Source organism: Synchiropus splendidus, chromosome 8 (assembly GCF_027744825.2).
Source record: "Synchiropus splendidus isolate RoL2022-P1 chromosome 8, RoL_Sspl_1.0, whole genome shotgun sequence".
Classification (NCBI taxonomy): domain Eukaryota; kingdom Metazoa; phylum Chordata; class Actinopteri; order Syngnathiformes; family Callionymidae; genus Synchiropus; species Synchiropus splendidus.
In genome coordinates this window covers 20,921,558-20,949,103 of record NC_071341.1, presented here as the reverse complement: position 1 = coordinate 20,949,103, position 27,546 = coordinate 20,921,558, and the positions used below count along the sequence as shown (strand labels likewise).

The 27,546-nt window shown below is 44.0% G+C and overlaps 3 protein-coding genes across 5 annotated transcripts; 2 read left to right on the top strand and 1 right to left on the bottom strand.

Moving 5' to 3' along the window:
• Window positions 1-799: 799 nt before the first annotated feature.
• slc13a5b (solute carrier family 13 member 5b) lies at window positions 800-7,620 on the bottom strand. Of its 3 annotated transcripts, none has more exons than XM_053873592.1 (12): window positions 7,421-7,620; window positions 6,373-6,501; window positions 6,173-6,309; window positions 5,597-5,817; window positions 5,077-5,251; window positions 4,886-5,008; window positions 4,564-4,776; window positions 4,390-4,496; window positions 4,183-4,304; window positions 3,903-4,064; window positions 2,374-2,511; window positions 800-1,698 (listed from the first exon to the last, which is right to left on the bottom strand). In XM_053873592.1, exons 1-12 carry the CDS (start codon window positions 7,517-7,519, stop codon window positions 1,573-1,575), a joined length of 1,752 nt encoding a protein of 583 aa, XP_053729567.1. In that variant the 5' UTR covers window positions 7,520-7,620; the 3' UTR covers window positions 800-1,572. The 3 variants fall into 3 exon arrangements, with proteins under 3 accessions (XP_053729567.1, XP_053729565.1, XP_053729568.1); XM_053873590.1 differs by having other exon boundaries at window positions 5,077-5,257; window positions 7,421-7,617; XM_053873593.1 differs by lacking the exon at window positions 7,421-7,620 and adding an exon at window positions 7,055-7,400 and having other exon boundaries at window positions 5,077-5,257.
• Window positions 7,621-10,353: 2,733 nt separating this feature from the next.
• Window positions 10,354-20,407, top strand: wdr81 (WD repeat domain 81). The gene is made up of 12 exons (XM_053873540.1): window positions 10,354-10,612; window positions 11,185-11,617; window positions 12,050-15,576; window positions 15,644-15,751; window positions 15,844-16,043; window positions 16,145-16,326; window positions 16,460-16,625; window positions 17,023-17,188; window positions 17,259-18,062; window positions 18,242-18,387; window positions 18,471-18,653; window positions 19,462-20,407. The coding sequence occupies exons 2-12, from the start codon at window positions 11,262-11,264 to the stop codon at window positions 19,786-19,788; spliced, it is 6,165 nt and encodes a 2,054-aa protein (XP_053729515.1). The 5' UTR covers window positions 10,354-10,612; window positions 11,185-11,261; the 3' UTR covers window positions 19,789-20,407.
• A 1,539-nt stretch (window positions 20,408-21,946) lies between these two features.
• Window positions 21,947-26,932, top strand: serpinf2b (serpin peptidase inhibitor, clade F (alpha-2 antiplasmin, pigment epithelium derived factor), member 2b). Its single transcript, XM_053872959.1, has 9 exons — window positions 21,947-22,349; window positions 22,534-22,590; window positions 22,676-22,729; window positions 23,705-23,963; window positions 24,027-24,170; window positions 24,241-24,429; window positions 24,937-25,079; window positions 26,003-26,207; window positions 26,294-26,932. Exons 2-9 carry the CDS (start codon window positions 22,543-22,545, stop codon window positions 26,620-26,622), a joined length of 1,371 nt encoding a protein of 456 aa, XP_053728934.1. The 5' UTR covers window positions 21,947-22,349; window positions 22,534-22,542; the 3' UTR covers window positions 26,623-26,932.
• The last annotated feature ends 614 nt before the right edge of the window (window positions 26,933-27,546 follow it).

The following is a 27,546-nucleotide window of genomic DNA, read 5'->3' as shown; positions in this document are numbered from 1 at the left end:
ATGAATGCAGCACCTGAAAACATGCTGAAGCACCAGCTTTTCACTGCACTTGTCTTTCGTGTAGGAATCCCTTCATTGAAAACAAGTGAAATGGAACAATAAAACAAACGTTGAGCACAGTTGTTGTTGTGCTGGGTCCTTCACCTCTGGACTTTGTCACCACCCCAGTCAGGACCAAGTAAAAGAAAATGACATAACGTTGAACGCAAATTGAACTATTCTTTTAACGTCAAAAGTGAAAACTATTCTAATTCTATTCTAATCTATTTGTTTTTTCTTCCGCTTCAGCTCTTTACCACATTTCAAAAATATTTGCAGTGGATCACGCTGTTCTTTTGATCGAGTATATTGTATTGTATATTACATTTATTAGTGTGGATATTGTCATTGACAGACCATAATCTCATTATTTTATCAAATGACGATATGAATTATATATTGTACTTATATTTGAACTTCTAGTCTATGTCTTTTTTTTTATGTAATGATTTATTCATTCATATATGCTGGCCTTTTCCTAGTCCTTCATTTTCCTGATGTTTTTTCACTGTACCATTTTTCCCTATTAGTTTTGGAAAGCTTTTCAGTAATATAGCTATTTTTTTTTACATTTTATTTTTATGGTATCCATAAATTCTTAAAAAATATTTCCCTCCATAATTGCGAGGTAAACTATTTGTGTTGATGTTTGTGCTTGGAAAAAAAAAAAAAAAAGATATTTACTCAGTATTTTGAAGTATATGTTTTTACAATTTTGCTGCTATGTTTCAACACATTCATCCAAAAGGTTTATAAGCAAAACAACTTTATTATTATGTTCCTGTAAAACAGCATCATAAAGTAGATAAATAATGCCCCCCGCAAACAACAGAACAAAACCTGAATGAGCGGTTTCATTGAGGAATCACTGGAGGTCACATGCCATATCGATTGGGAGTTTGTTTATAGTTCATGTTTGTACGAGACACATACACAGTTTCTTGATTCGTGACGCAAGGTACTAAAGTTCAGCTGATACCAGCAGGTTTATATCCGGTCCTGTTTAAGACTCGAGAGTCGGGTTGAAGGGGAAGGGGACAAAAGTGCGTGTTTATATCCTCCATAATGGAACATCCCACCAAGACATTTCCCCTAAACATTTCTGCGTGTTGTTTTTAGCAGGAAAAGAAAAAATGGCTGCAGCTATTAAGGCACAGTTTAGAGCAACTTTGTCAGTCAGATATCAGTTATATCAGTTTGTTAATTCTGAATTCAAGGTTGTATTTTAATCATTTATATATTATTTTTTACAATTTAAAAAAAAAAATCAACTCACCCTCAGATATACACAGAATGTTCTTGATTATGAAAAACATAAAGTATACAGGACTTAAGTCTCAGCCTCCATTTAAGGACACTTTGTATTCCAGGCTTTTAAAAAAAATCCTGCTTTTACATAAATAATGACTAGAAAAACTGTACAATAAATTCTCCTCTTGAGAATTGCTGGTCCGTCGACCTCACGACAGGTCTTCTTCTTCGCGTTGACCTTTGGGTAATTGGAGTCCTGCGCGCCGGTGAATGAGCTCTGACTCAAACCCCGGTGACGTTTGCCCACGATGGGAAGGTGTCCAGGTTGAACATGGCCTTCCCCCAGCTGTTAATGGCCAGTGTGATGCAGAGGATCCCAATGATGTTCATGACTATTCCCGTCCGAGCCTGGAAGAGACAGACGCTGTCGTGAATCACAGTTGGTCTGAAGACAGTAAATTCTGTTGGGAGCACATGGTTTTGGTGGACTGCTATCTGAGAAGCGACGGTAGCTTCAGCTTGCTCACTGACACTGAAGGTAGACATGCAGCAGGACTGAAGCCGTACATGTGTACCAATTGATAGACCTCCCGAGATCGCATAAACACACATTCAGATTCCACCACCTTTCCATCGCTCATGCTAACCTGTGAATCACTTCCTCTTCCTGTGTAAAAAAAAACATGCCCCCAAATTTGTCTTTATTTTTTCTTTGTTGATGCCCAATTCTTAACTTGCTTGAAACTTTTCGTGTCCCATTGAAGTCGGACACAGTTCAATAGTTACTTTCGAAAAAAAGAAAATACCAAGAATCTTAAATGAAAACCGAACTCAAACAAACCAGAACAATTTTAGTCCGCACTGATCTCAAACGGGCTGCAGCTCAGCAGCTACCTTCCAGGTCGGCTCCTGTTTGACTTTTCCACTGCAGTTTCTTTACCTATCCAGCAACTGTATCATTTACACAACTTTCAAATGGACACTGTAATCCCACGTTCGAGTAATAAGGGTCCTTAAGTGGCACTTTAGAGAGTACAACATGTCATTACCTGAATAAACACAGCGCCCCACTGTTATGCTCACCATGTCAGCGACTTTGAGATATCCGTAAGAGAAGACAATGGCGTTGGGAGGCGTCGCCACAGGCAGCATGAAGGCGAACGACGCGCTCAACGTGCAAGGCACCATGACGTACAACGGGTTCATCCCGATGGACTGCGACTGAGGAACCAAGCAGGAGACAGAGATGATGAACGTCTTCCCGACTATTGTCCTGCTGACTTAATCGCCATCGAAAACCAAACGTGTGCCGATTTGCCTGAAGTAAAACCTTCATTACTTGGGCGTGATTGAGATAAAAAAAAACGTAGCAAGCAGAGAGCTGAGTCATGTCATCGAAAATAGAAATACTCTTGAAGGATGGCGATAATAGCCTGCTATTAAGAAACTAAAAACATCTCTTGTTTGCATTAGGATCCTGAATTATACATTTCACAACACAGTCATTTCTCAAAATAAAGATTTTCACTGTACAGTTAGAGCAACTAGAGTTTGGAATGAAGCATAGATGAGGACTATGATGTCTCCCGTCGAGACATTCCCTTCATTTCCTGGTCGGGGGGGTAACATTCAAAGCAAAGAGACGCAGATAGGTATCACCCTAGAAACCTCTAACAAGTCTTCAACTGTGTTCTAAAACTTGGTCTACCACCATGGTGCTAACCGGACAAGGAGTCAAATTGGTTTATCAGTTCAAGCTTGCTGTGCAGGTGAAAACACTTAGAGATCAACGACCCCTTTCTTATTGTCCCAACCTCAGGAAGGTCCTCTTCCAGTCCCACCTGCTGTAGCATAGCATATTAAACTCTCAAGGCTAGTGTGACTCCCTTAACAAAGACCCACCCAAGCCTCACTTTGCCTCGGTCTGCTCCAGTTGGGCTTCTCTGGATACGAGTCGGAGGACAGTGAGTTCCTTCCCGGGTGCTAATTCAACTCTCCGTCCCGTGATTCTTTCTCCAGTCCCGGTCTGCAGCTCAGCATTTCCAGCTATAATCCCCTGCCCCACGGCACCGCTGAAACTCCCTATCCATATCAGCTCAATTGACCGGGTCATTTTCAGTTAATTGTGATTATTAATCTGTTCAATCCGAGTCTTGTTTTCACACAAGAGGTCTTCGTCCTGCTGCGCCTCCTTGGCTCCAAAACAAACATATATATCTGAATGTTCCGGCTTGGCAGTGTCTTACGCAACCCAATTCTGGCGTCCTCTCGAGTACTGACAAGGGTGCACAGTGATGCCATTCTTCAGTGGCAGAGGGGTGGGCAGCGGGACAAGCTCTTGGAGATGGTGTGTTTGGCAGTTTACAAATGGGAGGAGGGGCCCCGGGAAGGGCACCAAACGCATTCATCCTAAATGAACAACTAGACGGGTCACCAAGCAGAGGAGAATAGACCAGCTCCCAATGGGAGGAGTTGCTGTCCTGCACTTCAGTGCGGGAAATAGGCTGAAAGGAATTGGCGGTAGGAATCGCTTCACCTCACAGAACCAGAGCTTGCCAAACCCAATTGGGTTTTTTTTTTTTATCATCATTACTACAACCTAGGGAGCTTACCATTGAGGCTAAGACGGGCAGGAAGAGAGTAGCTGTCGCTACATTGCTGGTGCACTCCGTGAAGGTAGCGATCAGAAGACACAGGATGATGGCGATGGCCCACGGAGGGATGCTCTGCAGAGGCGCCATTTGGTCTCCCATCCAGCTGGAGAGTCCTGATACCTGCAGAGATGAGGAGAAGAATTTTGGACATTCTTTTCTATTCTCAAGTCATTCAGGCAGTTATCACGGATTCATGCCTCTCCATGTGTGAGTCCTAATGAGTGCTTCTGAGACTTACTTCACTGCCCTTGGCCAACGCAAAACCCCCTCCAAGAAGAAGCACGATGCCCCAAGGCAGCTTCTTCTGCACGACTTTCCATGAGAGCAGCGATCGAGATGGTTCATTTGGATGCTGGGGCACTGGGAAATGACATTTTATTTTCAATGCTTGGTTTTGACTGACAAATACTCACATTTAAATGTGTAAAGAGGAATATTTGCTGACCTGTATCAAAGCTGCCTGCATGTCGACAACAGAGACGCGGGGGTTTGGACGGAAGAACGAAAAGAAGAACTGCGATGAAGATGGCCACGGTGGCATCCGTCACAAACCTGGAATATAAAAACAGTTTGACTGTGAATAAGAGTTCAACATGAAGCTGCAGATAAGCTTCAGTACTCAGATTTGGAGTTGAAGATGTGCGTTGCCCAGCCGTCAACAAAACCCGGGTCCCTCGTGAACCACAGCACCACCAACAGAATGAAGAGGCCCAGGACGCTGATCTCTCCAAAGGTCATTGGACCCAGCAGACGATGTTGCTCCTTGATCACGTTGTAAGCAGCCACCTCCTTCTCTGTCTTTGACGCGCCACAACCCCATGTCTTCTTGAAGCTGGAGGAGCCACATAGGTGCGGAAAGTATCACTCACATGCAATCGTGATGCGTCTCCTTGATCACGAGTCAAGTCTCCGAGTTAGACTTCAAAGAGTCACATACTCACTTAAAGCCCATGAAGACAAACTGCAGCCAAAGCCACGCCAGCGTCAGCATGAGAATCATATTTGGGAACGCAAAGCCGAACCAGGAGGCAAAGTTGATCACATCTCCATTTTGGGGGAAGAGTCTTAAGACAGCAAAGAAGACGGTTGAGCTGAGGAACCCTTCTGAAATAAATGCCGTGTCGGGACTTACTGGCCCATCTGGCCCTGCAGCACGAGATTGGGTCCTGTCCCAGTCAGTGTGGCGGTGCCTCCGATGCTGGCAGCGTAGCAAACACACAAGGTCATACCCTTACACATTTTCAGTTTCTCAGCCGCCTCTTTACGTCTGGTGGCCTCTGCGTTGGCGTCCAAGAAGGTCACCACCACTGCACCTTTCAACAAAAACACATTTTACTCAGGAAAACTTCTTCATGAGTCGGAAAATACTGAGTAAAGAAATGCATCATAACATCTGCGTTCATAATGTAATCCTATTGCCTCACCATCTTTTAAGGCGTGTGAAGAAGCTTGGGAGCCAAATCTGGCCAGCTAACTCACTTTATGTGCTTTAAACACATCCTAGCCTGGAAAATATGTCTGGGCTGATGACATCATCATCATCATAAATATTGCAACAAATACAAAGCAAAACTGGGTTTGAAAAGGTTTGTTGGTTTGTTTATCACGTTGTTTGATTTTCTCTGCAGACAGCCTAGACAAGAGATGCTCACCTTGTCCCTCGGCCTGTTTCTCAGTCTGTGGAGGCTGTTTGAGATCCAACTCTGTCATCTGGATCTGCTCATCTGAACTGAGGATCTTTGGAATCTCACTGTCGCTGTTGTTCAGTTGCTCCAGCACGGCTTGTACTATAGGAACCATCATGGCTGTGGTCGCCGTGTTGCTGATCCACATGGACAAAAAGGCCGTCACGCCCATGAAACCCAGCATCAACCTGCCGGAGAAGTTAGAAATAAACCGTCAGGACTTCTCTCCAGGTGGAGGAAGGGAGAGCCAAAGTCTTGGATGCTATTCCATAGAGAAGCAAGAGCAGACCTTCAGAATAAGACAACTTTTGTTGTCATTTACACTTAAAAATTCAACATTTAATCACCATACATGTGCTCTGATGACTCAGCTACCTTTTCTTTATGATATATGACCTTTAAGATGTGAGATATTCATGAGTAGGAAAACATGAAGACGCCTCTGTCTCATAATTGATTGGCACGTGGCTGTCTTATCTGACTTATAGCTGATTAGCTGAGCTTTTGTCAAAGGGTCAAACAGAGGAAAAGAGGATCGCTCACAGGGCTGGACGAACGCCAACTAGCAGCAGCACCCGCAGCGCAATGCGCTTATGTAGATTCCAGTGTTCCACTGCTACCGCCACCATCAGCCCGCCCACGAACAGCATGTTGGTGTCCTTCAGGTACTGCATACACACCTGAGGCAGCACACACAGAGATCAGTGGGAGGGGACGATATTAACTGAGCAATCTGTGTTTACATCTTTGGACTCCATGATGCCAAAGAGGGGGAACAGCAGGGCTGGGAGCAGGGCAGTGATGGCCAGCGGTAGCACCTCGGTGCACCAGTACACCGCCATGAGGATGATCACATAGGCACATTCTGCTTCCTGTGAGGGACAAACAGCAAAAACACCGGAGTCACAGCAACAGTGCGCTTATTATGTCATATAGAAGGGTTTTATGATGGGTCAAAGGACACAGATACGCCATTTGTTATCCATACACCACCATTAATGTTTCTTTTATTGCATTTTAAACGGCACAATTATCAATTCAAATGGCCTTTCTGTTGATAATCTGATGTGCTTATAAACACCATCCATTTATTAGGTTTCCCGAATTCCAATAAATCCCTTGCAAAAAAAAAAAAAAAAAGGTTCGACCACCTCTGCACTTTAAAATCCCACACAGATGATTTGTTAGCGCGCTCATTAAACAAACTTGCAACGTACCCAGAAGCAATTCAGGGTTCAGAGTCTTGCTTGAGGATGACATAACCCTGCAGATACAACATTAGATCCAGCTACTGTCACCATTTGGCCCCAAAATGCATCACATTTTATGAGAAAATTGAGATCTATTCAACATAAGAATAAGAATAAGAATAAGAATAAGAATAAGAATAAGAATAAGAATAAGAATAAGAATAAGAAAACTTACATTTTGTTTGTCATCGGTTATGGTTACGAGTTTGACTAGCGTTCCAAACTGTATTTGTGAGGCCTAATACACGGTTCTCTCTTGCGCGAGTCTACATGTTGAAAAGACACTCAACTGAGATTTAATGTTCCCACGCTGGACACGACCCTTCATGGTAACAACAAAGGGTTAAAACAACATGAGTGCGCCGCCCGAGGCAACGCTGCACTGTTCCCATGCGTTCTTGCGCACCAACAGGTGCCATTTAGAAGACGCGCAAACACTCCGCTGACTTCACAGAAATATTGCAATTTTAACTCGTAACTGTGTCGCCTTTTATTTTGATCCATGACTGAGGAAAGGTGAGGTTAATACTTTATGACGTACCGATGTCCCGATGACCAGAGGCAGCGGCAGCAGGACGAACGGAGTGCAGAAGAGCACGATTTCACTCTTCACGGAGCGGAGATACTTGAACAAGGCCATCCCAAAGAGAAAACGGACAAAGAAAGCGGGCGCACCATGGGTCGCGCTTTTGAGGAAGAGGAGGTGGAGGCGGAGGTGAACGATAGTGGGAGGTGGTGTGGAGGTGGGGGGGACCCCAGCGTCAATGAGTCCCGGTGAAGAATGTCAATGAAGAGAGAGTGAATGGATTTGTGCGCATGCGTAACTCGGCTGCGAAAAGAGGAGAGGATACAACTTCTCCACACGGTCTTCACATGTTGACAAAATCTAGTTAACGGAGAAGGAAAAGTGCGCTCAAAGCAAAATACTTTCTTTCAGATAATGGCAGAAAAAGAGAGAAGATCGAGCGCAAAGGCCAACGGTTGTCTCATATAAGTTGACACCTGGAAGAGTCTCAGAGTAGAAATGCTCAACTGTACCACACTGAACAAACACCACCTACTTAGTTTAGATGTTATACACCTTCATCTGCTTGTGTGTCTTCGGCTTGAGGCAGGTTTAGTACGCGCTCATGAGTTCTGCAGTGAAAACCGTGTGTTTGAATAACAGGCTGTTTCTCAGTGTCGAGCTAAGCAGCTACAGGCAACAGCAGAATACATTTATCACAGTGGAGACCCAGAAAAGCACTCAGTGAGTGAGATCCTGGATCCAGACTGAATCCTTTGTCCCATTCCTCATATGTCCTGGAAATGTCATCCACATCCATCCATTTCAAGTTCTTTTAAACACTGACAAACCAGCGCCAGACTCTCTTTGACAGAGATAAATATGTGTCGGAGAACATATAGAATAAAAATCAGTGTTCAAAATCTATATTGTAATTAAGCACTATTTTTCTTCCTTACATGTGTATACCGCCACCTGTTGTTGGTTCAATGACTCACAACGACGCCTTAATACAAAACAATTCTGTTTCTGCCATTTGCTATTTAGAGTAGCAAAAACCGAAACATAAAGATAGATAAATAAATAACCATCCTAGGGGCCACTCTGTACACACTAACTGCTGAGAGGGCCCATCATAACAAAAGGAAGAAAAGACAAAGACCAAGAGCATTAATATTGGGGGGAAAACATAAAGTATCAAAGACAAAAATGAAAACAATATTAAATGTCAAATTCAAGGATGATAGGATAATCAGCAGTGTTATTATGTCATAACATGAAAAAAAAAGATATGTAATTTCATGATTCTATAGAATTTATTTCCATATACGTTAAGTATGTAAGTTGTAAACCATGGATAAAATGGTTTAAATAAAATGGCTGCTAATAATTTTATTTATTTCAGAGAAAATAAAGTCCTAATAAAATCAGTTTGATTCATGGTAAAGGGAGTTTTTTTTAACTACGTAAAAGCAGTCCGAAAGATTTCTACATGATGAATTTGATAGATTTAAGTGTCTCACAGATCAAGCATGTTGGCTGAAATTGGATATTAGAAAAGCTAGTCACATAAAGAAGCTGGTGTTCCACTTTTCACTTTCAAGCATATAATAGCCTCTTTTTTTCTGACTTATCCATCCATCCATCCTGTCTCTCACTCGGACCCCGAGGGCTTCAGAGGTCATCACACCTGAGAAGCTATAATTAGTCCAAGAACAAACTATGGATGGAGTGATAAAGGTTCCTTTCTTTTATTAGCTTGCTGGCCATCGCACCAGTATATCAGACAGGAATTCTCCATACATTTGTTAGAGTGTGCATTCAGCTTTTCAGAATAAAAGTTAAAGGTGTCTTGCTTTTAATTTGCAGTTGAGAATTTCCAACTTTGAGGTACATGCAGTTTTGTGGCTATAACATCAATATACCTTTGCAAGAAGCCACTTGATACCATTTTCAAAACTATGCCACTTACCGCAGATAGAGAGATAATAAAAAACAATACATAAATCAAAACAGATGGATGTGATTCTGAAACAAACATTCACTCGTGAATGCTGCCTTGATTCATGTCCACATTTGAAAAAGTAAAGCATGAATTAATGCTGTGACTAGACAGGTTTCAGAACACAAAATGCTGAGTAAAGGGTTGCGTTGTTCTCTTAATTACAGTGTGTTGGTGGTAACTGATGTAACTAGAGCTTTTAATTTGTTTCCCTGTAATTGAGGGTTTAGGTTGTCCTTTTTTTTTTATAGAATGCACCAAATAGAACCGTCCTATCTGGTCTGGCATCAATGGAGTCAATGTAATAGTTCAACACTGTTTGCTAGATGGCGCCATTATATTTTCCATATTTTCTATCAGCCATTCCAGTGTAAGGATTAAATTTGAAACGTGTTTCTTTCCACTTTCAGAAGCTTATCTTAAACAGAAGGTTAAAATTTTGATAGTGATTTAGATAATGATGCAATCCGATACATGAGTTGGTAGCAATAAACTATAGTAAAAAACTAAAAGATTAATGCCCCCTTGTGGGGAAAATGCGGATAAACAGCAATAGATCACTTAATTAAATGGGATAAAATCAATAATAATACTTTTCCAAAGGTAAGTTTGAGTAACTTGACCAGTAACTTTTTGGTGCTGCCAAATTGCGATATTTCTGACTTATTTCTGACGTTTATCGTTTGGTACGCTGCAGTTATTTTATCTAAAAGAACGAGCCCTTAAATTACATAAATAAAGCAATAACCATAATATAGAAAACAATTTTTTTTAATGACAGGTTAAGCGAAACATGTCCCTTTGTAGTGTCAAAACGCAAAGAGAATTAAAAATACAGAATTAAATAACATGCCCTGATGGAAGATTCTTTCCAATATTGTATTGTGATATGTTTTCATGTTTGACCAGCTCGGTTGACTTCAGGTTTTTCAGCAGCGAAGGTGTTGTTGTCGCTGGTCACATGAGAAGCTGCTGGTGTTGTGTCACGTGAGGTGCCACTTCTGAAAACATGGCCACAGCTAGCACACAGTGAAACTGTCTTTTCTCCGCTGTGCGACTCTCGTCTCCCCGCTGACACGCGCTGCGACACCCAGCACATGACGTGGATGTCCACTTGCTGTCAACATGCTCATCACCTCTGACGGACCGAACATGCCAGCAGAAGCAAGTCGCTGTGCAGTTAGCGCCCTGCTAACCAGCTAGCCTGCTCCTGCAGGAGCTAACAGGCAAGAAAACGGTTGACTACCGGGTGATTTGGGATGATACATGTTGTTGACTACAGATGACTTGCGCCTGTTCCAGTTGTGTTAATCGCTCACAAACGCCTTTTTCTTTAAAACGACAGTGTCAATGTGGCTTTTTGTCGTGTTTCGTAGCGTTAGCCGGTTAGTCAGATGACCAGCCTCGAAAAGGCTCAGGTTCTCTTCTAACTTCAGACGTGTTTTTCAACAGTTTGGCTGTGTTTAAATGTATGAATCAAGGGCGATTGTGTTTTATACTCATGATTCTGTTCCCTGTTGATCTTGCCGGCACAAATAATAAGGTTTGAAACTGGGGTCACTGAACTGAGTGTGTGTATCTTTGTTAAAAGAGTAGACTTGATGGATGAGAAGCCTGTGTTGATAAAAGGGGAAGGAAGTCACGTGGCCTCATTTCTCTTCAGCCTGTTGACGTTGGTGAAGAAGTCATGTGCTTTCTCAGGCTATCAGATAGCTCCTTGCTCTTTAGTGCCTCTTCTGTTTTACATCCTGCGCAGGGATATCATTAATTCATCATTGACAGCATCTTTGTGTTTCAGATTCATCTCATCCATGGACCTATGAAAGCAGGAGGGACCAGAGTGAGGTGTGTGACTTTGACAAAGCAAGAACCACAATGGATTGGCTTGTGCAAGCAGTCGAGAAAGACCTGGGGATTGACCACTGCCAGCAAGGCTTAGGTCCCCGTCCCCAGGAGCTCGTCGCACTTGTTCCCACACGGTGGGTGATGGGCCTCCGAGAGAAGAGGGTCGCACGCTGTACCCGATTTGACAGCCTCAGTGATGTGGAAATTCAAACATATCTACAGTGTTCACAAGCAAAGTTGCCTCCCGGCTGGACAAGAGTTTGCATACAGGGACTAAGAAAAAGCCGGCTGAGTTACCGACTAGCCAGAGACTCGTGCCATCAACTGGAATCAGGAAAGGAATCGTATGTCAAAACCATGCAGGGTGTTTCGCAGCACATCGTCAGGTAACGTTCATCATTGTTTTCGCCTGCACACGGCAAATGACTGTCCCTTTCATTTCTGATGGACCTGGTGGACCTTCAGTTGTAGTGAGATCATCTTATTTCATATCCCAGGTTCCTACATGTTATTGAAGTCAAAGTGCTCCGGATGACTGTTGATGTATTTGTCGAGTGACATGACCCGGTGAGCTGGTCTGTGAGTCAGCCTTGTCACACAACAGAGCAGAAGGAGACTGTGACTGACTTTGGGACCTTCATAGAGATAGATAAGATTAGCTACGCTTAAAATAATGGGCTGGTTGTGACTGTACAAAAACCTGTAGTTTATGATAAAAGCCTAGCAACTTTACCCCAATATTTCTGTCTCCTGACATTTGCGTAATACTTCCATGTTTTTCCACTGAAAGAGTAATGTCATTGTTGTAATTTCTTTAGGAATCTGTGGCGAGAAGCACATCACAAGTTTGTGGAGCCATATGCTGGAGCCTGCGAACAGATGCACGTTGCAGGTGTGGATGCCGTGCGCCATGCTCTCCAAAAGCTCTTCAATTCCACGTTCATCTCATCTGACAAAGTGTCGCCGTCACTCTCTCCAGCAAGAGAGAAAGAGAAAGAAAACCTAGTCCCATCTACTTCTCAGAGCTCCTCCAAGCTCCGTTCAGATCCAACATGTCCGAATGTTTTAACTGCTGAATGTCTGCTGGAAAGCACGGACATGCTCTATGTGATTCTACCGTTTTCCCAGTATTCACTTCATGATATTGTCTCCTTTAGTCCAGCCAAGCTTGCAAACAGTCATGCCAAAGTGTTGTTCATCATCTACCAGTTGCTGATTGCCATACAGGCATGTCATCAAGCCGGACTGTCCTGTGGTGAGCTGTCCTTACTGGACATTGCAGTGGATGAGCAGCTGTGCAGTCGCCTCAAAGTAAATGTTTCCCACTACGAGGACCTGGGATGCCAGGAGGAGCCCAACAGTATTGTCACAGGAACACAAACAACAAAAGCTCTCACGCAAAGATCAAGTGGATGTGTGAGTCAAGAGAACAAATCCCTCTGTAAAGACTGCTTTGATGAGCTTAAGAAGTTGGTTCTGGACTGGGTTCATGGACGAGTAAGTAACTTCCGTTACTTAATGGAACTCAACAGGCTAGCTGGACGACGCGAGGGAGATCCCAATTACCATCCGGTTCTGCCGTGGGTGGTCGATTTCACTGTGCCATTTGGAAAATTCAGGGACCTTCGGAGATCAAAGTTCAGGCTCAACAAGGGGGACAAGCAGCTGGACTTCACGTATGAGATGACCAAAGAGGCTTTGGCAGCTGCTACGGGGAATGGACTGGGAGCAGGTGGTGTGGCTGGAGACCTGAGTGGCTCTGGAGGTGCCGGTGGCTCAGGACAGTCTGACCATCTCCATGTACCTCATCACATATCTGATGTGCTCTCAGACATAACGTACTACGTCTACAAAGCTCGGCAAACTCCAAAGTCGGTGTTGTGTAGACACGTCAGATCCCAGTGGGAGCCCAATGAATACCCCGCCAGTATGGAGCGCATGCAGAGCTGGACTCCCGATGAGTGCATTCCGGAGTTTTACACCGATCCTTTAATTTTCCGCTCGATACATCCGGACATGCCAGATCTGGACGTGCCTTCCTGGTGCAGGTCTTGTGAAGACTTTATCAACATTCATCGGAATCTGTTGGAGAGCAGAGAAGTGTCGCAGAATTTGCATCACTGGATTGATCTCACGTTTGGTTACAAGCTCTCTGGTAAAGAGGCTGTCAAAGCCAAAAACGTTTGTCTACACCTTGTGGACAATCACACCAACCTGGCTACCTACGGTGTCGTCCAGTTGTTCGACCAGCCCCATCCTCCACGCCTGTCTCCCTCACAGTATGCCCCAGCTGAGCCTCCTCATCTTGGCCTCGCTGCTTTGAATGTGCCTTCCTTGTTTATCCCACATATCGACCCAACGGCTGATTCAGTTAATGGACTGGTGCCCGAGTCGACAGGGTGTGAATCCACCGTGGTGGACCGAGATGAAGAGCTCGAACAAGGCACAGAGGCACTTGACTCATTGGCCTCAGCTGTCGCATCAAGTTCCAACTCTGTACCACTGCCAAGCATCAGCACATTTGGAGGCAAGGTGGCGGGAGACCCTACAGCTCATGTGTCCCAGTCACCGACTACTTATCCTGGAGATTTATCAAGTTCAAGCCCAAATTTCAGAAACATGATGCTACAAAAAGGCGGCCATGGGAACAAAAAGCAGGGTGATGCTGGCCCTTCTAACGCAGAGGATCTCAAGATCACTCTTCCTGATGGTTTCAATCCACTCCAACCTCTTGAAGAACTGGAACGGCTGAACAATTTTCTGGTCAAAAGTCTCCATGCCGATGTCCAACACCCAGTGTGTAGCAGTGAATGCATGAGAGAAAATGGTTCCATTGCCTCAATGACTGAGCTCTATCAAAGAGATATGCAGGCTCTTGGTATTGTCATCGCAGAGTTATTCTTCAGCTCCAAAGTGAGAGGGTTGAAACCACGCGCCTCCCTCAGGCATCGCTTCCAGGCCGTGATGAAGCAGTGCTCCGCTAACATCCGTGAAATCCCTCTCTCATTGCATCATGCCCTTGAGAAGCTGCTGCTGATAGAGAGGCACTCGGGAATTGCTCATCAGGAACTAACACATTATCCCTGCCCTCTTCTCTTCAAGTACGACCCTGTTTCCGATGGTCTCCCTCCACCAGATCCTGGCCAGTTGTTGAATGCTTTTGTGTCTCCCTTTCCATTCCCCTCTTATTTTGCTCCTCTTCACCGATTTATCTTCTCCTACCATGCTAATATGGAGTCAGTGTCAAACCAGCAAGGGAGGGATGTGATCTTTCCCCTTTGGCAGCAGCTGGAGACTCTTTTGAGAGGCAACATCACAGCAGAGGGTCTTGAGATACTCTTGCCATTCATTCTGGCCCTAATGCTGGAGGAATCTACCGCTGTCTATGCAGCCTGGTACCTTTTTGAGCCCATCGCTAGAGTGTTGGGACCCAGAAATGCAAACAAGTATCTGTTGAAGCCTTTGATCAACGTATATGAAAACCCTCATTGTCTGAGAGGCCGATTCTATCTCTACACCGACTGTTTCATTTTGCAGCTCATTGTGAGGCTTGGTCTCCAGGCCTTCCTGTTGGGTCTGCTCCCTCATGTGCTGCAGGTCCTTACTGGTTTTGAGAGCTCTACGTCTGTTTCTGGGGGGGACACCAAAGCACTCAGAGGCGGCACATGTACACTCGTCGAGGAGGAGGAAGATGAATACCAAGTTGGAGATCTTCGAACAAAATCGAGGTCTGCTAGTGGGAATATTGGCGGCGGCAGTGGAGCTACCGGTGGTGTTGGGGTAGTGGGAGAACCTGGTTTGGCCGATTACGCCTCAGGAATCAGTCTGAGTGACCAGGTGTTCCTCTCCGAGACAGAGGACTTTCAGAATGGATTCTACGTCAACAGTGCTGGGAAGCCGCCGGGTCAGAATTCTTCATCGAAAGATCAAGACCAAGAGTCGTTGAGTGTGGGGAAGCTAAGCGACAAAAGCAGCACAAGCGAACTTTCCCTGGGAGACGGAGACTCCATGCGTGACAGGACCAGTCTGAAGTCGGCAGACAGCAGTCAAGATCTGAAACAGGCCTGCGAGGGTGAGGAGGGAGGAGAGATGGAGGACGAAGAGGTGAGGGATGCAAACGAAGGGAAAGAAGTGACGGACCAGTCTGAGTCCAACCTGGAGCTCACGTATTCCGGCTGCACAGAGGAATCTGTAGCCACCATTACCGCACTGGACAGTGACTTTGTGAATGGAATGGTGTTAACGGAGGGAGACAAAGGCATTGTCGGCGAACAGGAGGAGGAGGAGGATGTTGACCCTGATCTATTTGAGGATTCAGAAGAAAAGGAGCACAAAATTCTACTTGGTGAGTCCATGTTATTTTAGTGGAAATGGTGTAACATTCAACATTTGCACCTCCTTCCTCTCACCAGATACAGTCTGCAAAACTGTCCGGTGGCTATCGGCAAAACTAGGACCAACTGTGACGTCTCGATGTGTTGCCAGGAACTTGCTGCGACTCCTAACCAACTGTTACATCGGTACGTTTGCTTTGTAATATTCTAACTGTGATGGAAAAGGTCAAAATATCTCTTAATAATAGCATTAAAAGATGATGCACTCTGACTCTCAGGCCCCCAAAAACACCAGTTTCTGTCGGGCACATCCAAAGAAAGCTCTCAGGAGAGCGTGGCGATGGGCAGCGTCTATGAAAAGAGGCCAGTGGTGGGTGACCAGACGGCAGGTCCGGTTCTCGATTGCCTCATCTACATAGCACAACTTTATGGAGAACCCGTGCTCACGTACCAGTACCTGCCTTACATTGGATATCTGGTGAGAAACAGAGAGAGATTGTGTGCCTTATGAATTAATATCAGACGGACATGTTGAAGTTCCTGTTGAGATCTGAGCCTCACTCATGTTTTTGCTTCCAGGTCTCTCCACCTTCTTCAAAGCGTCTCAACACTCGTAAAGAAGCCAGTCTGCTGGGAGCCGTCGCACTCACTCAGAAGATCATCGTCTTTCTCTCTGATACCACTTTAATGGACATGCTCATGAAAATCAATCAGGAAGTCCTGCTTCCGCTCCTGGACCTGCTCACCACGCCGCACATGGGGTCAGTATCACGGCCATCCACTGAGCCGCAAAACAACATTTTGCTTGAAATGGTCCTTTATTTATTTTGTTCTCATGAACTTTTAGAGTTGAAGTGAGTTGCGTGACTCAGGGGTTGATTCTTGGTTTCGCAGGTTCCCCAGCGGTGTCCAGGCTCGCACTGCAGTCTGTCTTAAGACGCTCAGCTTGATGGCTCTCATCTGTCTGCGCATCGGCAGAGAGATGGTGCAGCAGCACATGGCCGACACTCTTGAGCGGTTCTTTGCCGTTTTCTCTTTGCTGCATTGTCTACAGCCTCAGGTACACACACACACACACACACACACACACACACACACACATATACATGTTTGTATTGCTATCCCTGTGGGGACGTTGTGCGGTTATTCATTGCCATAATGCTTTCCACAGCTTCTCACTCTTAACTTAACCCTCCAAAACACATGGCTAACCTTAACCAGGACTCTGAACCAAACTGAAACCCAATTATAATCACCTCCTTATTTTGAAGTCTTCATCCTCAAATTGAGGTTTGAACCTGTGGGGACCAGCAAAGGGTCCCCACGAAGACATGAGGTCCCCACGACGATAGTGTTTTGTCAAGAATTGGTCCCCATGAGACAAAGTTAAGACAAGACAAGTTAATGTCTTTTGTGACTTTAAGCGTGAAATAAATGTGAATTACTTTTCCTTTTAGATTGAAAGTGCCCCTCGCAGAGTTGTTGGAGAGGTGACGGTGGTGGATGTCTGCTCACCTGGGAATTCCAATGTGACCTATGAGCTGGCTGTACTGGAAGAGCTGCAGACGGTCTTTAACCCCGAGATGGCTCACGCGTCTTACATCCCCTTTTACTGCCTCATAGGTTGGTTTGCTTGATAAATACTGAGCCTGCTGTGTATTAATGCTGTGTCTTGTTGCGGTCCTTTCATCAGGTGGCACTGCAATTCGGAAACTGGTTCCTAACTATGAGCTTGTCTGGCAGTTGGCACATTCCTACCACCAGAGTGTGAGCCAGGAAGTCCCCGAAGCTAATGTGTTAGCATCGAAGGGCGATTTTGGGTCCACTTCCTTCGGTCTGACTCACGGTACTGAAAGAGGTCCCAACCCTTTTCCGGCACCCACTCCAGTCGGTGACCCCCACCAAGAATCGGGTACTTTTGGAAGCCATCTTGTGGGAAACCGAATCCAAGTGTCTCGGGAGGCAGATTACAGCAGCAGTCCCAACCTGTCCAGCTCATGGGGTCGGTCCAACCACGCCGCCCCCATCATGACGACCGCGACCACCTTCACCACCCCGTCTGCCGGCTCGACTGCCCTCAGCTCGGCCTGGGTGATGGGCTCCACCACGGAGGATAGCGCTCTGAAACAGGAGCTCCCTCGCAGTGGCAGGTCTCTGCAGGGCAACTGGTTAGCGTACTGGCAATACGAGATCGGGCTCAACCAGCAGGATCCTCATTTCCACTTCCACCAGATCCGCCTACAGACCTTTCTGGGCCATACCAGCACAACCAAGTGTCTAGCCCCTCTGTCAGGGGAGGATTACTTCCTGTCAGGCGGCAAAGACAAGACTGTCAAGCTGTGGCCGCTTTACAACCACGGTGACGGGACACAAGAGGTGGAGCCAAGGCTGACCTACACTGACCACCGAAAGTCTGTCTTCTACGTCGGGCAGTTGGAGACGTCACAGGAGGTTGTCAGCTGTGATGGCACCGTACACCTGTGGGATCAATACACCGGTCAGTAGCAGTAGAATATGACTTATCGAAATCAGAGTTCTGTTTTTCCTTGTGAGTTCTCAACTGTTTTTCATAAGCCTTTATGAAAGTAAAACTGGTTCAAATCAGCCCCCTGAGACTGTACCTGCCACCGAACTGTCAGTGGCGTCTGAGCTGAACATTCGCCTCTCACATCACAGGAAAGCAGATTCGCTCGTACGAAGCAGTCGACGGGAAGAATCCGATCACAGCCGTCACCACCATGCCAGCCCCGCACTGCAGCGTCGTGTTCGGAAGTGCAGATTCTATTCTCCGCTTCATTGATCCCCGCAAGCCCCGACTGCAGGTTGGACGCTCGCGGGCGTGTTATTCCTGTTTGCACCCAGCGGTGCTATTTCCAGCCTGATGAATCTTCTCCTCTGACTGCAGCACGAGTTCCGTCTGGCGTACAACAACATGAGCGCCGGGCTCATCCGCTACCTGGCTGTGAGCCCCACAGGGCGCACCATTGCTGCAGGGTTCTCTTCTGGATTCATCGTTCTTCTGGATGCACGGACTGGCCTGGTTCTGAAGGGCTGGCCCGCTCACGAAGGAGACATCCTCCAAATGAAGGTACAGCAACAGCATTGTTCCTTAACTTCTATGTAACGTCTCGGACGGAAGAGGTATAAAGTATAAATACGGCCTTATGACTGTATAAGAAGTGAAAATGATCACATATAAATGCATCAGATTCGCTCATACTTTTTAACTATTCATTGCTAGTTAAACTCTATAGATAGTTTATAGTTTTCTCATTTTCACTTGTGGTTTTTCTTAATTGAAATAAAGTGCCATAATATTTATAGATTTCTTTTCCTACTTGGCTTAGGCCCCTCATCTTTCTCTTGGACTGACGGCAATGCGTTATCCACACATCATCTTAGGATTAGTGTGTGACATTTCACTCTTTCAATACTTATTCAAAACTCAACATCATCATCATCATCCCATGCGTTCATTGTTGAGTTTTGAGTAAGGTCTAAATGGAAAGTTAAAATCGACCATAAAGTCTGTATTTTTATAAGGTGCGATGATGAAAGTTGTACCCGAATTGGTCAACAGACTGCAAGGATGAGCAAACTTTATTTAACCCCAAATTAGGTCAAGGATTGTATTTGCGGTTTTAAAAGCACTGCTTTAGGCAAATATAGACACAAGTTACTCATTAGAAACAGCACAGCGGCTCACTCCGAGCACCGTTGCTCAGAGTTTACCAAGTCGCTGTCTCTATTTTCACTTGCAAATTGTTTTCCAATCCAAATAAAATAACCCTGGATGTTTTTGATTTCTTCAGTTGAGGTCAATTGTGTGGTGACCAACACGTTTGGGCCTGAGCTCCTTTTCTTTTCCAGTATTAACCCTTGGTATCTTTTCTCAGGCTGCAGAAGGAAACCTGGTCATCAGCTCCTCCACCGACTACTCCCTCACGGTGTGGAAGGATCTGGAGCACAAGCCTCTGCGTCAGTACAAGTCACAGTCCGACCCAGTCCACGCCTTCGACCTCTATGGCTCGGAGATCGTCACTGGAACCGTCGCAAATAAGATCGGGGTGTACTCCATGGCCGACATTTCCCTGAGCCCCGTGAGCAGTACGAAGCTGAGCTCCGAGAACTTCCGCGGCACAATGACCAGCTTGGCGGTTCTACCCACCAAGAGACTTCTACTGCTGGGCTCCGAGAACGGAGCCATACGTCTACTGGCCTAAACCCGCCCGGTCCCCATCACGCCATTAACACGCTTATGAATTTCGAATAAAGACGCTCCTGTGTGTCAGATTTATTTATAGGAAGCTTTTAAACAAGACAGCACAAGTATAAGACTCGTGTATTTAACTGCTGGTCGTCGACCAGGAATAACTGCCACTTATTTAACGCTTGTTTAAATCTCCTGCATTTTTAAAAACAGTTTTGTCTATTCATGTAGAGTTTCTGATCAAAACGCTCAGGAAGACAGAGGCAGACATGACTCCTTTTCTAGTGTTTCTAAATAACCAAAAACACCTTGATGTCGTCTTCACTTTCCTCCCGTCTGTAGACTTCACCTGATGCACTGAGGAACTATGCAGTATATGTCACATCAGATATTTTTGTGTGTGTGTGCGCGTGCGCGAGGGTCATGAACAATAAAGGTTTTTCCAGTTTTCTCCATAATGGCTTAATTTTCCTGCACAAGTATGGCCTTAACTGAAAACTCATTTTCTTGGACCTTGTGAACATTTTAATACATGGATTGCTTTTACTCAAAGTTGAATCCAGAGTGTATCTATATATATATATATTGTCAACATCATGGCAGTGTTGGTTCATTGTGCGACGAAGATGTGTAAAACAGTTTTAATAAAATGGTTCAAACCTATTCAAGTCACTGTCCTTTCCTCGTGAAGGAGGAGTTCTATTATTCCCGATGCATTTTTGGTCAGATAGATTTGTACAGCTGAGCAGAAAAAAAGACAGCTGTGCAGCCAGAATATTGATTTGAGTTGTGAGTCATGAATTTTAAACCTATTTTGTCACCATGCCCTTCATCGGTCTCACATATTACTCATTTTGTTACAAAACAGCGTCCCTTAATTTCCCAATCTGTATTTTGGAACTACTATCACGACTGTCCTTTAAAGCTTCCCATTCACGTGGTCCCCTCCCGTTCCACCCCGCCTACACTCTCTTCTTCACCTCCCTTGAACTCTGTTACTCAGAATATTGACCTCAAATAGACACATGCAAAATGCTCTTCCTGCTGCCCTTCGTCTACAGGGAGAGAATGTTTTTTGTTATTTAATGCATATTCATTAATATCAGAAGTTCAACCCTTGCTCTCGCAAAAACCTCCATTCAACATCCTCTCTCACAAAGAAGACATCTGATGCAGACGTCAGATGTCTTCTTTGTGACTTGTTTTCACAACCGATCCAAGAGTTTCCCATCAGGACTTTTATTTATTTAACACCATTATCCAGAGATTTCTTGGAAATACTGAGCCATTGCGAGATGAATCACTTTTTAACTGTTTTGTGTCCAAACTGATGCTTCCTTGCGGCATTTAAAACAGCAGAACGTGCGTTTGAATTCATGGTGTCCATCTTGCAAAACTTTCTCTTTCCTCAAGGCTGATGCTCTGCATCAGTGAAAGTGACTTTTTTCAGAGATCATTTCTTGAAGAACATTCTCTAAATGTAAAATATAAAATAACTTGTTTCGGAACCCTTGGTGAACTATGCTAAAGCTACTGATAGCATCTTCTTTTTTAGTGTGAATACTGCCTATTTTCAAGCAAATTCATAACTCAGTTGTTGCTATCAGTTACATGAACTGACCACATTTAATTTGAACAATGCATTTTAATATGAATCTTGCAACCGTTTAGGTAGATGGTGGCCATCTAGCTAATCTGCATCCTTCAGTTTTTCTGTTTAATGCTGCGTTTACACAAAGTGAAATACAGATATTTCCACAAATTTCGGCTACTCATTTACACCAAAATACTATTTTTATGACAGAAAAGTGTATGAACAGATGTTTATTGGAGTGTGCTCTGAGTATATGCTTCTTTTATACTGAAACTGAGGCATTATATTTGGTTTTCTTGACCGAGGTATACTTAAATGACATTACTTGTACATGCTATCATCAAACCCAGAGGTGTGTACATACTTTAAAGTTTGTGACGACGATCACCGGTGGATTACGGTCACACCCTCACTGACTTACCAATACTTGAGTGATACAGTCAAAGCACTAACCACTCTCATCCAACAATAACACTGGTGTAACATGAGCTCCCTGTCCAATGTTGGCTAATGCCCAAAATCGTCCAAAGTCCCTTGGAGTGTTTGCTGCCACTGCTTTGTGATTTGCGTTTGACGTTTCCATAACCAATAGAACAATTTCCCATCAGGACTTGGTTCCATTTATTTTCCACCCCAGCAGTACAGAGGCTTCGTGGAACTATCGACCCGTTTGTCCTGACTCAGCGACCATGCTCGGATTAATCACCTTGTTACTGACTTAAAGGACTGAACTGTTTCCTGTCCAAACTGACACTTTCTCTTGGCGTAGAAAATAGCAGCGCCGGTGTGGACTGAAATACTCCCTCAAGCGCCATTTACAAACAATGTGTAGATGAGGCCCCGATCAATGTCAGTTGATCTTTGACCGTTTTCTCAGAAAGTGCCAATCTTTTACTCTCTGGATTTCTACCATCCCCACTCTCGCAGAGGCTCCATTTTTGGGACCAGGCAGCAGGTTTTTATTTTATTTTTAATTTAAGGTAAGCTCATTCTTCATGTCTAGTTTAACTAAACTAAAACTAAACCAGTTGGGTGTAGCTTTTTCACCTCCACAGCGGATGTTTGGGTGTCAACAAGTCAACTTGATAAACAGTTTCATTCTTTTGCAAAAGGAGGTGCCAGTGTAATATTTTGTATTCAAAAGACATGAATTCTCTTTCACAGCGCTAAAACATGGACCTTCGTCTGACACTCCTGTTGATCTGTCTCTGCAGAGTTACAGTAACTATACAAACATTATGCTGATGAATTCAGCAGAGTCTTTGTCTACATCGTTCTATCTGACGTGTTTTTGTCTGCTTGACAGAATTCTGAGGTGTTAGAAGACGGTCTTGTCCCGACAACCACCTTGCCATCACAGGTTCGAAGTACATAGACCCAACTTCAACACTCGCCTCGCTCATATTGACTCACTATTTGAACAACATTGCGCTTCTTGAATGCAGCTACATGAATGCTAGTTCACAGTAGTTCACTATCTTCATTCGCGTCTTCTGTTTCGGGGATACTGTTTTCCAGTGAGGCAAGTGAGAACCACCGTCCTTGATTCTAGACTTGGTCTCCTTTTGTGCTGGACAGATCTCTTTAATAAAGGTGATCTCTTGACATGACTCACTGCTAGTGAGCCCATACTACCAAGTGAATTCTAAATCTATCTAGGAGTTTTTCATTCAACCTCCAAAGTAGACGCAAGAGGGCGCTTCCAAAAGTGTCTTTGCTAGAGAATCACATTTCCATTTTTTGAATCCAGCCATTGAAAGCCCTGGATGTTTTTTTTAGGATGCCTGACTTGAATGGTTTCAACATTTATAGAGGAGAGACGGGAATTGAGATCAACTCTTGAGGTTTAGATGTGAGCGCATGTGACCAGGGAGGATGGTCGAGACAAGTGGAGGTGAAGGAGGCTGACTTGAGAAAGGCGCAAACACGAATGGGAACCTTGCTTTTCCACTATTTTGGGACGGAAATGGCCATGAATTCCTGAAGCGTGATGATCCCCTCAGCGAGAGCAAATCAGTGCTGCTGGCTCAAGTTGAGCGGGACTACCTCCAAGATGATCGTTCACTCCAAACCAGGACCCAAAACAGATTTAAACTCTTATTTCTACGTTTATTTCTCAGTCTTGCTCTTGGTTGCATCCACCTTGACAAATGTTTAGATACCCAAACCATCTTGCGGTCTAATTTTCCAATTCTGATTTGACCATTTCTAGCAAACATATTAATTTGCATTTTGACAATATCAAGGTTTATAAACATTTCGATACAAATAATATCCTTTTTAGCCTTGGTATTGCCTGTATGAAGCTCGCATTCAAAATATTTGTCTGCTTTAGGTAACAGAAACTGAGAGTCCATTACCGCCAGCCGTCGCGACAGAAGAACCCACAATAGAAAGTGTAAGCCCGACAAATGGGGTCCCTTTGGAGGACAAGCCTGCCGACCAATGTGGGCATGCTGGCGGACGAACGGTGGCAGCGTTCATCCAGGACCTGGGCATCAAACTGCTGCAGACCCTCAAGGCGACGCCGGAGCAGCCCAACATCATCATTTCTCCTCTCAGTATATCGCTAGCTCTGTCCCAGCTCTCCCTCGGTACCTTTTCTTCTGAGCATGTCATTGAATGCATGTCTTAACACATTGCTCTGGTCTCACCAGGGGCAGCCAATGAGACAGAAGACCTGCTGATGCATCATCTCCACAGAAACACTTTGCCTTGCTACCACACGTCGATGCATGAAATCCTCGAGCGCCTCAAAGAAAACGACATGCACATCGCCGCTCGCATTTTCCTGCGCGAAGGTCACTGTCAATTCTCCCTTTGGACGTGTTTGCATCAGCACAGTATTCAAAATCCTCCTTCCATCTGAAGGTTTCACGCCCAAGCAGGAGTTCATTGATGAATCCGTCAAGTTTTACAACTCTGAGCCGGCCATCCTGGAGGGTCTGAAGCAGATCAACGAGTGGGTGGAGAAGGAAACCAACGGAAAACTCACCGACTTTATGACTTCCCTGCCCCCTGATATGGTTTTGATGCTCATCAACGCAATCCATTTCAAAGGTGAAGGGAGGGTTATGCACACGTTGTCATACAGTCATTGGTTACAAAGGATTTGTAAGTCACCAAAAATGATCCAGTAAAACCCTTTCAGTAAAAAAAAAAAAAAAAAAAATATATATATATATATATATATATATATTGACACAGTTTGAATGAATTTGGTATATTACTGAATGACCCACACATACATTTAAACAACAAAATGTATGTATATTTATGTAAAGTTTTTATATAACCTCATTTTAACTAAAGCTCTTTTAATGTCTTGAAAATATTTGTGTAAGAATTTACGTCCTTGAATGACCTCTTGGCTTTGTGCGAGTCAACAATACTCAATATTTAAACCTCTTGCAGGCCGTATTCAATGAGTCATGGGTCTGAATTTGGCCCCTGGGCCTGCAGTTTGACTCTACACTGCAGTACTACACTCTTGTCTGATCATAGATGTGCTTCCATTCTAGGTATTATGAAGCTCTGTATCTGATAATTGGCTGGTGTTTCCCGCAGGAGAATGGCAAGCGCGTTTCGACCCACGCTCCACCTCCAAAGGAGTCTTCTACCTTGACGACAGCCACATGGTGGAGGTGGACATGATGGACAATGGGAAACATCCGTTGGGATTGGTCATTGATACTGAACTGCAGGCTCAGGTAAGATTATTTATTGACAAAGCTGCTTTGTATTTATGAGAGGAAAGATATGTTCCAGTGAGCAGTTTGGTTTTAGAAGGACACCAATCCAGTGTAAGTGGACCAGCAGTAAATGTGTGCAGCTTTGAGGCGTCTTTCCCCAAAATCTTGAGGTTGTGAGCCGAGAAACCAGTGTGTCCCGGGTGAAAATTCTTCAACAGTGCCTCTTCTTTTGCCTGTCATTGCTGCCAAGTGTTTGCTGTAGTACATTGGTGTAGTACTACATCGTCTTGCAGTAGTGAGGCAGGGATTTACGGAAAGTGTGATTGAGGTCAGAGGATCGGAGCCTTCAAGTTTGTTACCACTTGTCTTTGTACGAAAGATCAGTGGTATTTATAAATATTTATGTATTTATGAGACATATAATAAGGTAAACTGGAATTAAAAAGCTCTTTGTAGTGCTACTCTTTAGCTGTCAAAAGAAGTATTACATTCGGCATGCAGTAGAAAATGACTCAAGAGAGCGTAGACTCCCGCCAACCCATCATGTTCCCTCTCAAAAGGCATCACATATTGACCGTTGACCAGTGGACTTCTTTGTCCGACCTTGGTGAAAGGACAGGGTGATGACGCTTGGTGGCTCTCCATCTGTTTTTGATCTTACACACAACTATTTTACGTCATGTCTTGTTGGAACATGGGTTTGAATTTGTTGTGTTAGATCAAATCTTTTGGTTATGGTTCATGCATCTTAAGGAGCTTATGGTCATCGGTGCTGCAGAGGTGAAACGTGAAACACTGGTTTCCACCAAGCACGAGTGAGAACGTGATGCCCAAGCACTCACCTTGTGATTTTTTCATACCCAATATTACTGCCAGATAGATCGCATCACCACAATGATGGACTGTGGGCTCATCTTGAAAGTGGTTTCCTTCCTGCACAGGTGGCCAGATTTCCCTTCGTGAACAACATGAGCTTGCTGGCCATCATGCCCTTCACCGGACCCTTGAACGTGTCCATCCTTTCTGCCAATCTCAATTTTTCGAGTCTTTATGAACGCATGCCCAAAGAGAGGGACGCTCATGTCAAAGTCCCTAAATTCAAGCTGGAATACAGTCAGGAGCTGCAGGAGGCTCTGACCAAACTTGGTAAGTGTGTACCTGAAAACCTGCAGGAGATGCTCCGATGTAACGTGTGTTTGTTGGATCCGCTTGTTTGCTGTTCCCTTTGTCAGGCCTTGGAGACGTGTTTGCCAACCCCAACCTGGCGAACATGGCGGACGGTCCGCTCCTGGTGTCCGGGGTGCAACATAAATCGAGCATGGAGATAAACGAGGAGGGAACCGAAGCGGCTGGAACCACCTCAGTCATCATTTCGCGAGCTTCCCACCCCAATTTCTACCTGAACGAACCTTTCATGTTCGCCATCATGGATGACAATAGTCAAGTGCCCATTTTCCTGGGTGTCATCAACAACCCCAATCCTGAAGGTAAAGTCTGGGTGAAACAAGAGAAAGATAAAATGGACGCTTCAAAAGAATCTCATGGAAGTCCACCAAAGTAAAAATGGAACTGCTGCGGTGCTGTTTAGAAAGTACAGCGTGAGCTTGCAATATACCTGAGCCGGTCCATTTATATATATGAGAATGTGTTTCATTGGGAAAAAAAATGGATGGAAAAATTCTAGAATCCTTGTAAATGCGCTGAACACGTCACTTGATTTCATTGGTGTTTTAAGGTTGACACAGAAAATCTTGACCCCTGTAAGAGTTTTGGAATACAACCTGATGTGACAGTCAACTGCTTTCATACCTCCCTGTTCTTCATGTGATTCCAAACATAATCTGACGAATAAAAGATGCTGATTTGAAGAATGTGTTTGTGACTCTTTAAGGCACATTTCTCACCCGTTTGTTCAACCAGATTTATAATACAATAATAACAATAAAAAGTTTTATAAAGTTGTCTTCACTTTTATTACTTACCACAATATTAATTAACTTATTCTGTATAAAAACAGACAAACAGACCTGTGTTTTATCCTAAAAAAACAACAACAGCTATATTGTCTAAAATATATATTGTATTTTTATTGGCTTTTAATCTTTTTTAGTCATGTGTTTAGATTGACGGATCAGGAACAAGATTCCAAGATTTTGTATTGTCTTCATATTTCTTTGTTAGAAAATATTTCTTATTAAAAATTTAAAATAAGTAAACCAAATATATGTGCAAGGACCACTTTCTAATTCTGTATAAAAAAGGAACAAACAGACATGTGTTTTTATCCTAAATCAATTTTAAAAAATTATTTTATATTATCTAAAATATATATTATATTTTTATAGGCTTTTAATCTTTTTTAATAATGTATTTAGATTGACGAATCAGGAACAAGATTCCAAGATTTTGTATTGTCTTCATATTGCTTTGTTAGAAATATTTATTATTTAAATTTAAAAATAAATAAATAAAATAAACAAAATGT

Bases quoted from the DNA above. Each gene is read 5' to 3' on its own strand.
- slc13a5b (XM_053873590.1), bottom strand. From the start codon at position 7,519: ATGGCCTTGTTCAAGTATCTCCGCTCCGTGAAGAGTGAAATCGTGCTC. The intron at 4,305-4,389 runs GTCAGCAAATAT...GTCATTTCCCAG, and splicing joins TGCAGGCAGCTTTGATACAG to TGCCCCAGCATCCAAATGAA. The intron at 1,699-2,373 runs GTGAGCATAACA...TGTCTCTTCCAG, and splicing joins ATCTCAAAGTCGCTGACATG to GCTCGGACGGGAATAGTCAT.
- wdr81 (XM_053873540.1), top strand. From the start codon at position 11,262: ATGGATTGGCTTGTGCAAGCAGTCGAGAAAGACCTGGGGATTGACCAC. The intron at 15,752-15,843 runs GTACGTTTGCTT...TCTGACTCTCAG, and splicing joins CCTAACCAACTGTTACATCG to GCCCCCAAAAACACCAGTTT. The intron at 17,189-17,258 runs GTTGGTTTGCTT...TCCTTTCATCAG, and splicing joins CCCCTTTTACTGCCTCATAG to GTGGCACTGCAATTCGGAAA.
- serpinf2b (XM_053872959.1), top strand. From the start codon at position 22,543: ATGGACCTTCGTCTGACACTCCTGTTGATCTGTCTCTGCAGAGTTACA. The intron at 22,730-23,704 runs GTTCGAAGTACA...TGTCTGCTTTAG, and splicing joins CAACCACCTTGCCATCACAG to GTAACAGAAACTGAGAGTCC. The intron at 25,080-26,002 runs GTAAGATTATTT...CTTCCTGCACAG, and splicing joins ATACTGAACTGCAGGCTCAG to GTGGCCAGATTTCCCTTCGT.